A 14,383-nucleotide genomic window follows, 5' to 3' on the forward strand; every position below is an offset into this window, starting at 1 on the left:
CCCACACATATCAGGCTCATTCCCAGCCCATCCTTGCTTCTTTAGATGCATATAACACATGGTGAGTAAGTAAACAGGCTTAGAGAGTAAATAAACAGGCATAGACAGGAGTAGACAGAGACAAATCCATGGAGGACTGTGGCACTCAGACTCCCTTTAGGGACCACAGTCTCGCCAGCCACCATTAGAACATATGTGATAATCTGGGCTCTGGGTCCATGAGGTAGGCTGTCATTAGATAACCTCAACCATGATTCTTACTACACCACAGTAAAGCAGAGATGCCAGTGTGCTTTTGGAAAGCTGAGTCCAGTTGTCAGAGAATCATACAATCTGTCAGTACTTAAATGTTAGGAAATTTCACATACAGCATATCTTAATTAAAACTTTTCATTTAATATACTTTGAAAATGTGTTTCCCTCTTCCAATCCTTCCCAGATTCTCTGCACCTCTCAATTTCATGTGCTCTCTCTCTCTCTTTTAAGAAAAGAAAGAGGATCAAAACATACATACATACATACATACATACATACATACATACATACATACAAACAGACAAATAGAAATGCTAAAACAAGACTGAACAAAGCCACTCCCCCGCATCTCTCTCCACAAACTTAGAGTTTGTTTTGTGTTGGCCAACAGCTGGGCAATGAGGTGCAAGGAAATGAGAGACTGAAGCTCTCATCACAAATGAGATGGCCTCATCAAACCCCTACCCTCAAGGTTCAGGGATCTGAACATCTGTGTAGAAGAGAAGGTAGGAAGACTGGAGAAGCCAGAGGTGGTAGAGGACTGCAAGAAAACAGTGTCCTCTGGATGAAACAAGACCGGTACTCATATGAACTCATGGAGATTGTGGCAGCACAGATCAGGCCAGCCAAATCTCAGTACTGAAATGGAAAAGTAGACATCAAATTCCACTCCAACCCAGGAAAATATGTGTAATTGATCATCTGTTTGGAAAGGGAAAATCCGTTTTCTCCAGTGGAAAGTCACTGGGTCTATCAACCACACTGCAAGGCAGGCCCCTGCCCAAGAGTAGTTAACCATCACAAAAAGTACAGGATGATTTTTGTCATATTTCAGGGAAGTCAGAATTTTGTTAACGATCATGATTCTATCAAACATGGCAGCAGTCAATCTGAGCTGAATAGCACCGGCATTTACACACCAGCATCTCAGCTTGGTACACTTCATTCATTCATTCATTTATTCATCATCCATCCATCCATCCATCTGCCCACTCATTCATCCATATCTTTTATTCAGAATTTATAGAATATCTACTATGTTAAGTGCTGTTGTGGGAATCAAAAACACAGCAAGGATTTTTTAAAATCACTTCTTTGGGCTCCCATCCTCACAATGAGAACAAGACAATAATCAAATAAAGCCCAGAGGAGACCTGCTGAGAAAGACAAAGAACCATGTTCTAGCTTTTGAAGCAGGTGGAGGGACCCCAGTGCTGCAGACTGGCACCAGGATCAGGAAACCTCTTTGATTAGGTGATTCCTGGACCAGTCTGATTACAATGAGAGAACCGGCCTTGCGGACACCAGGTAGAATTCTGTTTATATGTGGCAGGAGCACATAAAGAAATGACCAGAGGCCAGGGCGTCCCCAGAGCTGACAGCAGTTTGAATTTTCTCCTGCCTGAGATGAGAAACTGCCCGGCAGGTTTGAGCAGGAGAACAGCATGGCTGGGTTAGGCCCTTATTTAGGCAAGATGGGGAGAGATCACACTGTTGGTGTTTTTTTTTTTTTTTTTTTTTTTTTTTTTTTTTTTTTTGGTTTGAGAGGGAAGACATTCACACATAAAACAGCAATCTTTCCCGCTTCGGAATAGAGTGTTTATGCAGAAAAGATGACCCTCAAATTAGTACTGACCTGGGTATACCAGAATGCAGATGACCACTACATGGTTCGGTTGAGGGGAAGGTTTTGTTGTAGGTAAGAGAGAAGCTATCCAGAGGTATCTGGAAGAGACCAAAGCAGAGAGAAAGAGAAGCCAAGGGACCAGACCTCCTCTGAGGGAGGACGGAGAGTAGCTGTGAGGAGGAGAGGATCTTTGTCATTATAAAGAGTATCTGAAGGAGGGAGGCTGGGATGCTAGGGCAGGGGTTTAAAATGTAGAGCAGGTACTTGTGGGTGGAGACTGAGGGCTCCTGAGACCAGCATGGGCTTTGATTTGGAACCAAGGGAGGATGTCCTTGAAGTCCTGTATCCTTTCTGCCAGAGGGGAGGGCAATGATTCCATTTGACCTATAAGAAGCAGTTTCATAATTCCTAACCACCAGAAATCCTTGTATAGACCTTGTGTCTGGATATATGGACTGCCTGGTGGACTGCCTAAGCCCTAACACAGGCAGAGTTCACACAATCAAGTCACTTAGAATACCAAACCCTTAGAGCCCCGAACCTAGGCAACACTTAAATAAGGCCAAGCGAAAGGGTAGACAAGGATCTGCACCGTTCTACCCTAGTCTCTTATACCCGCTCCCCTCTGTTTATTAGTGACATACCACTCCTGCTGGTATATCTCCACTTTGATAGACTGTAAGTCATACTTTCTTTTGAGAACTTGAGCTGGTGTTCATGTCTTCTTAACTCAGATGGGAGAAAAACACAGTCCTTTATGCTACGAACTAAGCAATGACCAGTGTTGGCATTCAACAAAGGCCTCCAGAAAACCCCACTCTGAAACTTTGAAGAGTTTAAGGTTATTTGACAGGAAGAAGGGTTTACTCACAATCAAAGCGTGATCTCGGCCCATCGTGATGACTGTCCGGTTCACTGTGCGAAGCAGCTGGACCATGATCTCTTGGATGTGGTCATAAGTGAAGGCCTGCAATGCATTGAGAGACAACACTTAAAATTCTAACACTGGACCAGATCACTCTTCCAAAGACACAGATAGCAGTGACCAGATATAGATCATGTGCCCTACAAATTGTCTGGTTCCATCAAGCCCAGACAGACATCAGTCTTTCTCTGGACATGTGTCCTCCACCCTCCATTCCTATGTCTTCCCAAGGCTCAAGGGTAGGAGGGACAGGAAAAGCGCTCTCCTGACTTTGTTATTTCTACAATTCTTTTCCCTGACTCATCACTTCTTATAGCTGGCATCACATAAATATGCCATTCCTGGTTATAGCACTAACTGGCTACAGTACTTACTAAACACCTGGTACTCAGCTAAGCACTTCACCTATTTCCTCATCAAGATAAGCAACATTAGGATTGCCACTATTCAAATGACCAGACAGAAGCCCAGAGAAGTGAAGTTACTTATCTGGGGGCTACCCAGCAAGGAAGTCAGGGGGAGGAATTAAATCTAACCGTCTGTCTCTCAAGTCTGCCTCCCTTTCACACTCCCAGGAGCAACAAGGACAGGGTTACAGATGAGTTATTGCTGAGGCTTCATTAGCCGTGCCCATCTGTCAAGATGAATATAGTCTCTGTTGTCAATTGGACAACTTCTAGCTCCTTCTGTGACTTCTGATCTTTCCTCTCTTAGAATATCTTCAATGCTATGTATTCGTTACTCTTTTATCTTTTCTTTTACAACTGCATCAGATTTATATAATGGCCTCCACTCAGCGTACTATTCCCCAGGACTACATTCCTCGCCTTACCAAGACAGATATTAAAAGCATCCTTTTCCTCCAGACCTCCTGACCCTGGTTTCATTTAAACACCCATTCCTTTTTAGTCTAAAGAACATCAATTAGATTGTTCAGGAAGTTTGGTATTTAAAGTGTAAAACTGTGACATTCCATCCCATCTTCTCTGAAAGTCCACACTGTGGAGACTGTCTAGGAGAGTGTTATGAGATTAGGTGGACTTGACTTTGGGCTCCACCTCTGCTAATCTGAGCTGGGTGACCTTGAGCAAATCGTTTTTTCCTCTGTGTTGTAGCTTCTGTGTGTATGGATGTGGCCAACATCAAAACTTGAGTTACTGATTTGAGGCACCAACTAGGGACCAAGATAAAGGCCTTCTGTCCACAGAGTCCCAGAGTGTCCACCTACATCGGGGGCAGAGTATTTCCTGCACCTTAGCATTTCCTTGGTCTGCATCAGCATCCCGGCCGGGCTTGTGGATTCCCTGCACGTACCAGAAAGTGCAGTCTTAGGCAATGCATAATATAAACCCTGGCTGATATGGAAATGTCACCCAAAGAATGTATAGCTTATATGCAAATGGGAAACTTTCAAGATGATAAACCTGTGCTAAGCTGTAAAAGTGTGGCCACAAATCAGCCGCTCTTAATTGCTCCCTGCCCGGCAAGTGGAGGTTAACCCAAAAGAAGTGTCTTCCAGTCCCAAACTAAACGGTGCCTTGTAATTGAAATGACAAAATCAGTCTTCCCATTATGGCCAGGGCAAAGAAATTAATCCACCCAACCTAAACACATTGCAAATTGCAGTGATATTTTTTCCTTTTAATAATCATAGACTATGATATCTGGAAGGGACTCTAATTGTTCTTTCCTGCATAAGGCCAGGAAGAAGAGGAAGAGAAATGGAGGTGGGTATGTTGGGGTGGGGCCAACCCATCTTCTTGATTCATCCTAACCCCTTGGTATTTTGAAGTATGGTACAGTATTCCACGACAACTGGTCTGTCTTATCACCTCTTGGGCCAAGTTTCAGTGAGAGAACCCAGACCTGGTACTGAATCACAATCTGAATCCAGCTGTCGGAGCCCTGTGCCCTTTGTTCTTTCTTTCAATCTGTCTTTTGAAACTAACTGGGAAATTCTCCTGCAGTGTAAATGTTCTTGATGCTGCTCTCTCCTTCATGTAAAGACCCCCTTTTAAGAGGGGGAATCCTCTCAGATCAGAGCAGGCAGAAAGCGCACAGCACCTAGTCAGTACTTTGTAAGACTGCTCTGTTTTCCTTGGGTTCTAAGGTGAGTTATATTTATGACAAATGTGTAAGAAAAAAAAAGCCACCTCAAAACTTGAAAAGAAAGCAAAATAAGGATTACATGACATTTAATAGAACAATTCTGATAAAATCAACTGAGGGGCCTCTCTTGGGAAATGCAGTCCTGACAGACTGTCCACAGCTGATTAGACACCAAAAGTTTATATCTCTGCAGAGCTAGAGAATTCTACAGGGGTGAGAGGCCACTGTGTGAAAGATAGCATTTGGTGTTGGTTCACTACTTTGGAAAAGGATCTGGCTTTATTACTCTGTGCTAACACCACCTGTCTGAGACCTGATGACAATTTTCTCTCTATTCTCTCACAAAAGATCAGGGCTTATATAATTTTCCTAAAGATTTATTTTATTTTTATTTATGTGTGTCTCTGTGGATGTGAGTGCTGGTGCCCTGGAAGGCAGAAGAAGGTGCCAGATCTCCTGGAGCTGTAGTCATAGGTGGTCATGGGTCACCCTACCTAGTATGGATGCTAGGAACTGAACCTGAGTTGTCCGCGAAAGAAGAGAGTGCTCTTAACCAGAGTCATCTCTCCAGGCACCAAGGTTTATACACTTTTAGGAACCTCATTTCTTTGCCTTGTTTCCCATTTCATCAGTGAAGTAAAACCTTGATACGTGTCAGGTTGTAATTGGATAACCTGATTTTTTTTAAATGCGTTGAGAATTTCCAAAAAGTTTATTTAAAAGAAAACTACAAAATCCTGGGTCTCTCCTTCATCCCAGAATCTTTAATCCTCCAGTTGCTAGAGCTGGGGCTCTGGTGTTTATGAGCGTGTCGTCTATGACAGGGTTACACTGTTCCATTTCAAAACAGTTTTTCCCACCCACTTGGTGACTACATAAACCGAGGACACGGCTGCTCCAGTGAATTGTTGAGGGGAAGGTTTTTATTGTAGGTATGAGGGAGAGCGCAGCCAGAGGCATGTGGAAGAGTCCAGAGGAGGGAGAAATAGAAGTGAACTGAACATGGCCAGCAGACTGGATCAGGCAATGACTGGGGATGAGAGAGAGTGAAAGGAAGACAAAGAGAGAGGGGCTGAGGGGAGGAGGATGAAGCAGTAGGGACCCAGACAGCGAGCGCATGGCTAAAATGTGTCAGGGTTGTCAGGGAATGAGAAGCTGGGGGCAGGGAAGCCAGTGAGCTGAAGAAGCTCATGGGAGGGAGTAGGGTGGAAAGCTCTGAGAAGTCTATGCTAACATGGACGCTGAAGCAGATATTTGGGATGCTGGGAGAGCCTGGAGGCCAGCAAGCATGTGCTTGGTATGCTGATTGGTTAACCACAGTTAACCATTTGTCCAGAGGTTCTCCTGAACCTGACAGTGGCATTGCGTTCAGTGTCTTGCCTGAAAGTTGACTGCTTCACTCTTCCTTATCAGGCCCATGTCTCCTCCCATTTCTACTTTTGACCATGAGAGTATGATTATGGTTTGATCAATACTTAATATTTGAATATTTGAACACCTAAATATCAGTTTATCTGAGTTGCAAACCACAATAAATTCTCATTTCTTCATGTGTATATGATGTATGTGTTTATATATGTCTATCTGTATGCGAATGCATGTATGTGTGTGTGTACACATATGTATGTGCATACATGTGTATCTATCTATGTGTTTGTGGTGTATGTATGTATGCATGCATACATTGGTGTGTACAAGCGCATGTGTGCTTATGCCTTATAGTGGCCAGAGGTTTCCTCCACCACTTTCTACTTTGTTATTTTTCTACTTTGTTATTTGAGGCAGTCTCTCACTGAATCTAAAGGTCTTCCAATCAGGCCAAAGTGCTTCTGGGATTATCTGACTTCTCCTACCCAACCTCCAAAGTCTGGGTTAGAGACAAGATTAAGAACAAAGATATAGATAGATAAATAGATAGATAGATAGATAGATAGATAGATAGATAGATAGATAGATAGATAGATAGACAGATAGAGATATAGGTGTGTGTATGTGCGTGTGTGTGTGTGTGTCCTTAAATCTAAATGTTGATGGGGGAGAGGGGGATGGAGAAGGAGAGGAAGAGAGAGAGGTGGGGGGGGAGAGAGGTGGGGGGAGAAGGATGGGAGAGGGAGAGGGAGAGGGGGAGGGAGAAGGAGGGAGAGGGAGGGAGAGGGAGAGAAGAATGAATGTCTCTTTTGCCCTGGAACACAGTTGTAATGTATGGCTGCCAGCATTTTCCTTGGCTGTGATCTTATATAAGAGGCCTTTCCAATTTCACTCTTATCTTGAAGAATCACAAACACTTACCTGGAAAGAAAATACTTAACTCTGAAGAGATAGTAATATCCTCTAGCACAGACTCACACCCTTGCTCCCATTGGCCACTAGAGATATGGTTTTTCATGAATTTGATTTGATTTCATGGTTTGATTCAGTAGCCTATCTTTCTTCCTTCTATTTGAATTAGATCCTATCTTAGACCAACACCTGACTTTGGAAAGTAAACCACAGAAGCAGACAGGGGGTAGAGGGTCCTCAGTGCCTCAGGACCAAAGCAGGCAATATTGTCACATCCTGTCATTTCTGCCTCTAACACAACACAAGGTGACTGCCCTTTTGCTGAATAACATTTAGGCAATACCTTCCTGAGAATTGTGACTGAATTAGCTTTTACTGGGAAGGGAAATCTAGAGTCAGCAGCAAGGGATGTGGTCAAAGTGGAAAAAAGAAAAGAGTTGGGTTCTAATTTTGATGTTGTTGTCAGCTAACAAGGTTTGAGGTCTCACTATGTAGCAAGGCCTATACTTATAGACCTGGTAACTTGTTAAATGTCTTACTTCACTTAAAATAAGGCTCTACTCTGGTCCCAGGTGTCAACCACCAGGATCAGTAGCTAATTCAATGACATCTGAGAATAATCCTCTCCGGTCCAAGCTCTGTTCTAGCTGGTTCAAGCTCTTTGAATGATTCAGACTGTGACACTATTTTCAGCCCTCCAAGACTCTATTATAACTGTCTTCAATACTGTGAGCAGTGCTGTGCAAAAACCGCATCTCACTGCAGACACTACAGAGATTCCACTAGGCATGCTCTCTCCTTGGCTGTCTCTGATCTAAATGATCCTGGCCCTCTGGGCCTTAGTTTCTTCATCTATATGTTAGATACAATGTCACCACACTGCCAGAACTGTGCTGAGAAATACTGACTAGTTCTAACCCTGATAGATAAAACTTTCTGAGGGTTTCTTTCATTGCATATTCTTCTAAGTACTTTGCAGACATCAACTAAACCTACCACCCCTAAATGCAGGGCTTCTTGCACCCTGGGATGTGGGTACCCAGTTTCCTATGAGCTGGGAAATCCTGTAGGCATCTATGAAATGAAATAAATGCTTCTGTATTCCAAGTGTTCAGATGAGAAAAATTAGGCTCTTGATTTATTTACACATTAGAGAAAAGTTCATCCAAGTCCCAGTCTCAGCCTATCCAATCTAGTGCAGGCTTGCCTGATCCCAGTCCAAGTTTGCCCACTCCAGTACAGGTCTGCCTGATTCTAGTCCAGGCTTGAAGCTGACCACTATGTACTTCTCTAGGAATGCATCTGTGAAGGGAAAGAGTCTTGGAAGAAGCAAAGTCACCCTTCAAATTTATCTGAAGCACATCCTAAGATACACATTTGTGTAGAAAGCTCTTTGTGTACCATCTCCTTAGGTATCAAGTTGCATAAGAGTTCCCAAGTCAGAAACCCTGTTTGATGCATCATGTCTAACCCACACAATGGAATAGAAGGTAAAGACAGCTTGATTTGGAGAACTCTGTAATAGACTGCAAAACACTGATACATATATATATATACATATACATATACATACACATACATATACATCATATACATATACATATACATATACATATACATATACATATACATATACATATACATATACATATACATACACATACACATACACANATATACATATACATATACATATACATACACATACACATACACATACACATACATATACATATACATATACATATACATATACATATACATATACATATACATATACATATACATATACATATACATATATATATATCACTTTAAAGCAAAAATTCTGGGAAAGTGCATGAAATTGTTAACACTGAAGTCTGAGAAGGAGAAAGAGGGAAATATATGATATTAAAGGAAAAAAATGTATGTGCTGTGGTTCACTGAAAAGTTTCACAATAATTGACCACTAGAAGAAAAAGAGAATTCTTTCCCAGTGGTAGGGTAACAAAGAGCAGCCTGTACTCACAAGAGTCAGAGTGGATCCATCTCAGAGAGGGCAGTGCTCTGTGGCAGCCCTCAGACTTCCTTTCAGTGGTGAAGTTCTGGGACAGCCCTCCCTGACCATACCTGCTCTGAGACCTCGCACCATGCTGAGGCGAGAGACAAACCCTGGTCCCACACCCTGGTGGCTATTGTTAACATCACTCTTCTGACAGAGGAACAAAGTGGAACAAAGTAACATGAGTTACTTTTTTTCTCTAAATGGCAGAACTCTAAAATGTTGTATTCCATTTACAAATTGCTTTTAACTTCCATTCCTGACAGATTAAAACAAAACCTGCTTAAATCATCTGGGTGGGAGAGAACACAACAATACCATCACTTTCAGCAACCACAGAAATCGCACTGTGCTTAGAGCAAAGCACTTGCTTTATGCAGATCTTGTGCATTGTTTTGTTTTTTTGTTTTTGTTTTTGCGAGCTTTTACTAAAAACACACTGGAATCTCCAAGCTGCAGCCTAGAGAAGAAAAAAATTAAAATAAAATAAAATAAAATATAAAACAAAATAAATAAAACCCTTCTAAATGTATAATTCCAACAACTTAATGCTGATGATTGAATACTGGAGGAAACCACAGATACACATATGCACATCTACACTTCTAACATGCTCTAATCTGTGATCTGGTTTTCAAAATAAGAGTCACTCATGAACGGCTGAATAAAAGGATGTGAGTACAGACCGCAACTAACAGTTGTTAGATTTCTACTGCATTCCAGGCAATGGGCTGTGGGCTCTATACTTATCTCGATGTATTTTGAGATAAGTAAAATGTATCCTATTTTAAAGTGTAAAATAAGAACTACTCCAGTTATTATCATTCAATTTATAGTGAGCATTTGCTATACACCAGACATTGTAGGTACTTCATGTGCACAATCTCTCTGAATTCTGAGGACAAGCTCACATATCTGCTGCACTGGCTTCCATGCTGCAAGTGAAGAAAGAGAGAGAGAGAGATGTATATGACTGGTCCAGGCACAGAGCTGTGGGTGATAGAGCTGGAGGTGAATCCATGTCTTTCTGGTTGCAAGGCTCTTTTGCTTCTGGTGTTAGTTAACTATAACAACATTTCACAGTTTATAATAGCCAAATGAACAAGCAAACTATATGTTCCCAAACTGAGAAACTTATTGCAGCTGGGTATGGTAGTGCGTGCCTTTCATCCCAGCACTTGGAGGCAAAGGAAGGCAGATCTCTGTGGGTTTAAAGCCATCCTTGTCTACACAGTCAGTTCCAGGATAGACAGGGGTGTATAGTGAGACCATGTATAAAAGGAGGAGGAAGAGGAGGAGGAGAAGGAGAACTGTCATCACCATCATCTTGTTACAAACTTAGCGGCTGACACATGATAAAGAATAACAAGTGTGACATGACCGTGGGACTTGCAACTCCAAACTGCTCTACCTTAAAAACAGGTTTGTCAGCCTGAGTTCATCAAATCTGAGGTTCTGCTTCTTGATTTTCAAAGTTCCTTGGGCAAAGCAACTGGCTGAGACATGTTTACTTTTGAAAGCCCATCTCACGTGCATCAAGACTACTAAAAAGAAAATCCCCTTCAGTGCAAAGATAATCAATACAATCACGTAAGAACTGAGTCATAATTGAGTCTTAGCTAATGACCTGTTCATCTTTAAACAGTTACTTAAGCAATTGCTAGCTTTAATTATTAGTACCAATTATTTATTTCACATTTTTGGTGCTGATCTGCCATCTATGTTCAAATACTCTGGGATTCTTTATCTAAACTGTCTGAAACATAAACTCTCAAAGCTTAAATGCAAATGAATCCGAAGGGCAAATAGCCCTGCAGCTCTGAGCTTTCTACCATAAACCATGGGATCTGTAGGTTACTTATAATACTCCCAGAAACTTAACAGAAACTGCATACTCATCCCTCATCAATGTTCTTGCATGGGCTACTGAAAATGTCAAGATTCATTGGAAAGAGAACACAAAGAACAAGGAAACCTGTTTAACTTTGCTGGTCGGGAAACTCAGAATAATGTTTATGTGATATTGATCTTTATTAATGAGTAAACAAATTACTTAATCTTTAATGCATGCTGCTTGTTTGGTAGGTGATATATTTGCAAATGCATGCATCCATGGGAACAGGAAACAAAAGGACTTCATGATGCTGAAGACCTTTGAAATGTCTCATCCAGAAAACTATCAAAGATGGGCTTCCAGGATGCATCTTCCTGCTCCCCTTCATTGACTACTGAATTTCATCTCCACTCAGCTTCTCTTTTGCCCTTTTATCCTCATCTTTTGTCTCCACTCCTTCACAGTTTTAGTCATATGGTGGAACCTGTGTGGGTGCCTGTGGACATGAGCAGTATCCCCCATATTCCAAACTGTAACTCTGATACCTGAAGTTCCATAGTGAGTATTGTACTCATGACCCAAATCTAACTCTCCTGTTACAAGTAGCCCTTAGTAAGAGTGCTAAGAAAAGAAGCACCTCTGAGGAGCAGGTTATAATCTACCCCAGCCTCTGCCTGCCCCCTCACACTCCCGTGCAAGCATCATCAGAGAATTCTTTCAAGAATATGAATTGGGTCTACGTCACTATTTTAGGTTCAACACCTAGCATGGGTAGCTTATGCATACTGAGTAATTGCTAGGATTGTTTCAAGTAGACACAGAGCGTATTTAATTAGGAGATGTACTAGGAGGAAAATAGTCATGGCTAAGAGAATGAGGAGTGATTCTTTGAATGAGGGGGATGGAACCAGAGTGAAGAATCTGGAAGCTTCTGGGTACAGACTATTTTTAAGCTGGTCTTGACCTTACAGAGGAGTTGAAAATCAACACCATCTTCTCTCTGTACTACAGTGAAAATACCCCTAATCATCCTAACATCCTCCAGCGACAGAACATAGGTATCAGCAACTCATTCAGCAATGGCTGATAAGAGTTTCCACAGCAGGAACTCCCCAAATTAAAACCCTATGGCTCTCACATTTTTACAACAGGCTCTTCCTACAAATTTCTTCCAAGTTAGGCAGACAAGACTCCAAGCCTGGAGTCAGGGGACATCTCTATGCCCAGGTAGAACTCAGTGCTCTCACTAACTAGTCCATTTAAGGATCGATTATGCCAGTGTCTGTAGAGAAATTGCCAGCAACAGAGACTTTAGAATCTGCGCCTTGAACTATTTTTCTTTTGCCAGGACAAGCCTAAAGAAGGATGCCAATCTCAAGTTCGTGAGAAGTGTCCAGAAAAGGCCAATAAAGTTGAAGAGTGGATGGGTTTCCTCTGCCCCTACACAAACACATCACCATTGTTCTTTCTGTTCAGAATGGATGTAATTAAAGCCTTCCCCAGAAAGCTATGGCTATAAAGAACACTCTGTACTGCTGTGACCCTGTCCGTGGTGCTGAAAACACAAGCTTTGCGAACAAAAGGCATCTCTCCTTGTTTACAGAGGTACACTCTCTCTATTTCTCCTGACCCCACAAAGAGATTTTTTTTTCATTTTAATATTGGTTAATTTTCTCCTCCTGCAAATTTTGAGTTTTTAAGATCATAGATCAAGCCTTATCTTATTACTGATCGCACCATCGTCATCTGGCTCCTTCTGTAACATTTAGGTAGTTATGCCCCACTTCCGCTACTGTTTCTTTGCTATGTAATCAATTTATAAACCCATGGTAAATTAGAGAAAGCTATATGTAGTTTTATTTTTTCCTGATGTGTTGAAAATTTTCTAATTCTATTCTGGGGCTTTTTATGTAAAAAGAAGTTGGCTTCTTCATTTCTAAGTTTTCAGTGTCACTTCTTTCAAAAAAAAGTTTTTGAATTTTTAATAGTAATAATTTTTCACAGACTATATTTTGACCATGTTTTCTCCTACCTACACTCATCCCATGTCCCCCTCACCTCCCTACCCACCCAAAATTATGTTCTGTCTCTCTGTCTTTGCAAAACAAACAAACAAAAAATACAAAAGCAAACAAACATAAAACCCCAATAGGCATACAAACATCCCTACCCCCCCAAAAAGCCAACAAGAACAAAAACCAAAATATATAAGCATAAGACTTATCAAGCAGAGATTGTGGCAGAATCCACAAGACCGCATAGGTTTAAGACAACACCCTTCCATGTAGTGAATCCTTCCCTTACCAGCTCAGGGGGCAGGAAAGTCTTTCCTCTGAATGCTCAATCAGCAGCAGGTCATCCTAGTTAATGACTATAATCAATTTCTTTCTGAACCAAACCTGCGTGTTCATTCCTGGAAGAACAGTAAGGGCTTCTTGCAGAGGAGTGTGTAATATTTGGAAGTAGTCATCCTCCTTCCGTGTTCTGAGATCTGGGGTGATTTTGGATCCTTTCAAAGCTACCATGGCAGAAACAGATGTTCCTCCCCACCCCCATTAAAGTGAGATGGTCTGGACAGCATCTGTTCTGTTACAACTCAAGACCTCAAGAAACATTCTCCAACTTTTGCCACTTCAACCAACCACATTGCTGACCCAGTGTGGCCTCTCAAAGCAAGACATTGCTTTTCTCTGTCTCTGAATCATCATTAGACAAAGCATGGGAGTGTGAGACATAAATGCAAACCCCATCTGATTATCAGCATTGATGTGGGGAGCTCCCAAAAGATGCTTTGGTCTCACTTTCTGATATTTATTAGTAATAATCAGATAAATACATAAATACATGACCATCACTTGTCAGTGATGGTTGGATAGTTCAGGCTGATGGAAGAATGAATGGATAAATGAAAGAGAATTGTTCAAGTCTACTTGATATCTTAGCAATTTAGAGTTTGATGCAAAAGACCAAAAGATATCTACTAAGATTAAGGATGTTAGGAACCTTTTTTCTTGTATGCACCACTTCGTTATCAACATCAAACGCATAGGTACGAGGGTGTGGCATTGGACCTTGCCTTCCAGGACAGATTTCAAGTATATAAATAGTTGGAATTGGGGTGTTATTTAGGAATATTATAATATTCTCTCTGACCTTTACTGGATCATGTAATTCTTGTTCCCAGTTATGAAGGTACCCTCTTTTCCCCTAAGGACTGGCTCTCTCTCCAGGAAAAAATATTTAACTTCTGCAGAGATTGGTTTTTCTGACTCTTGTCTTCAGAGACATAAACAGTATCAGCCTTGCCAG

The 14,383-nt window shown here is 41.5% G+C and overlaps 1 protein-coding gene across 1 annotated transcript in view; it reads right to left on the bottom strand.

Annotated features, from left to right (window-relative positions):
- The window catches only part of Dock2 (dedicator of cytokinesis 2), a 558,039-nt gene that overhangs the window by 207,773 nt on the left and 335,883 nt on the right, over positions 1-14,383 (bottom strand). The window contains exon 27 of the mRNA XM_021175778.2: positions 2,754-2,849. Within this exon, the coding sequence (XP_021031437.1) occupies positions 2,754-2,849 (96 nt within the window). The remainder of the gene's footprint in view (positions 1-2,753; positions 2,850-14,383) is intronic.

This window comes from Mus caroli, chromosome 11 (assembly GCF_900094665.2).
Source record: "Mus caroli chromosome 11, CAROLI_EIJ_v1.1, whole genome shotgun sequence".
Classification (NCBI taxonomy): domain Eukaryota; kingdom Metazoa; phylum Chordata; class Mammalia; order Rodentia; family Muridae; genus Mus; species Mus caroli.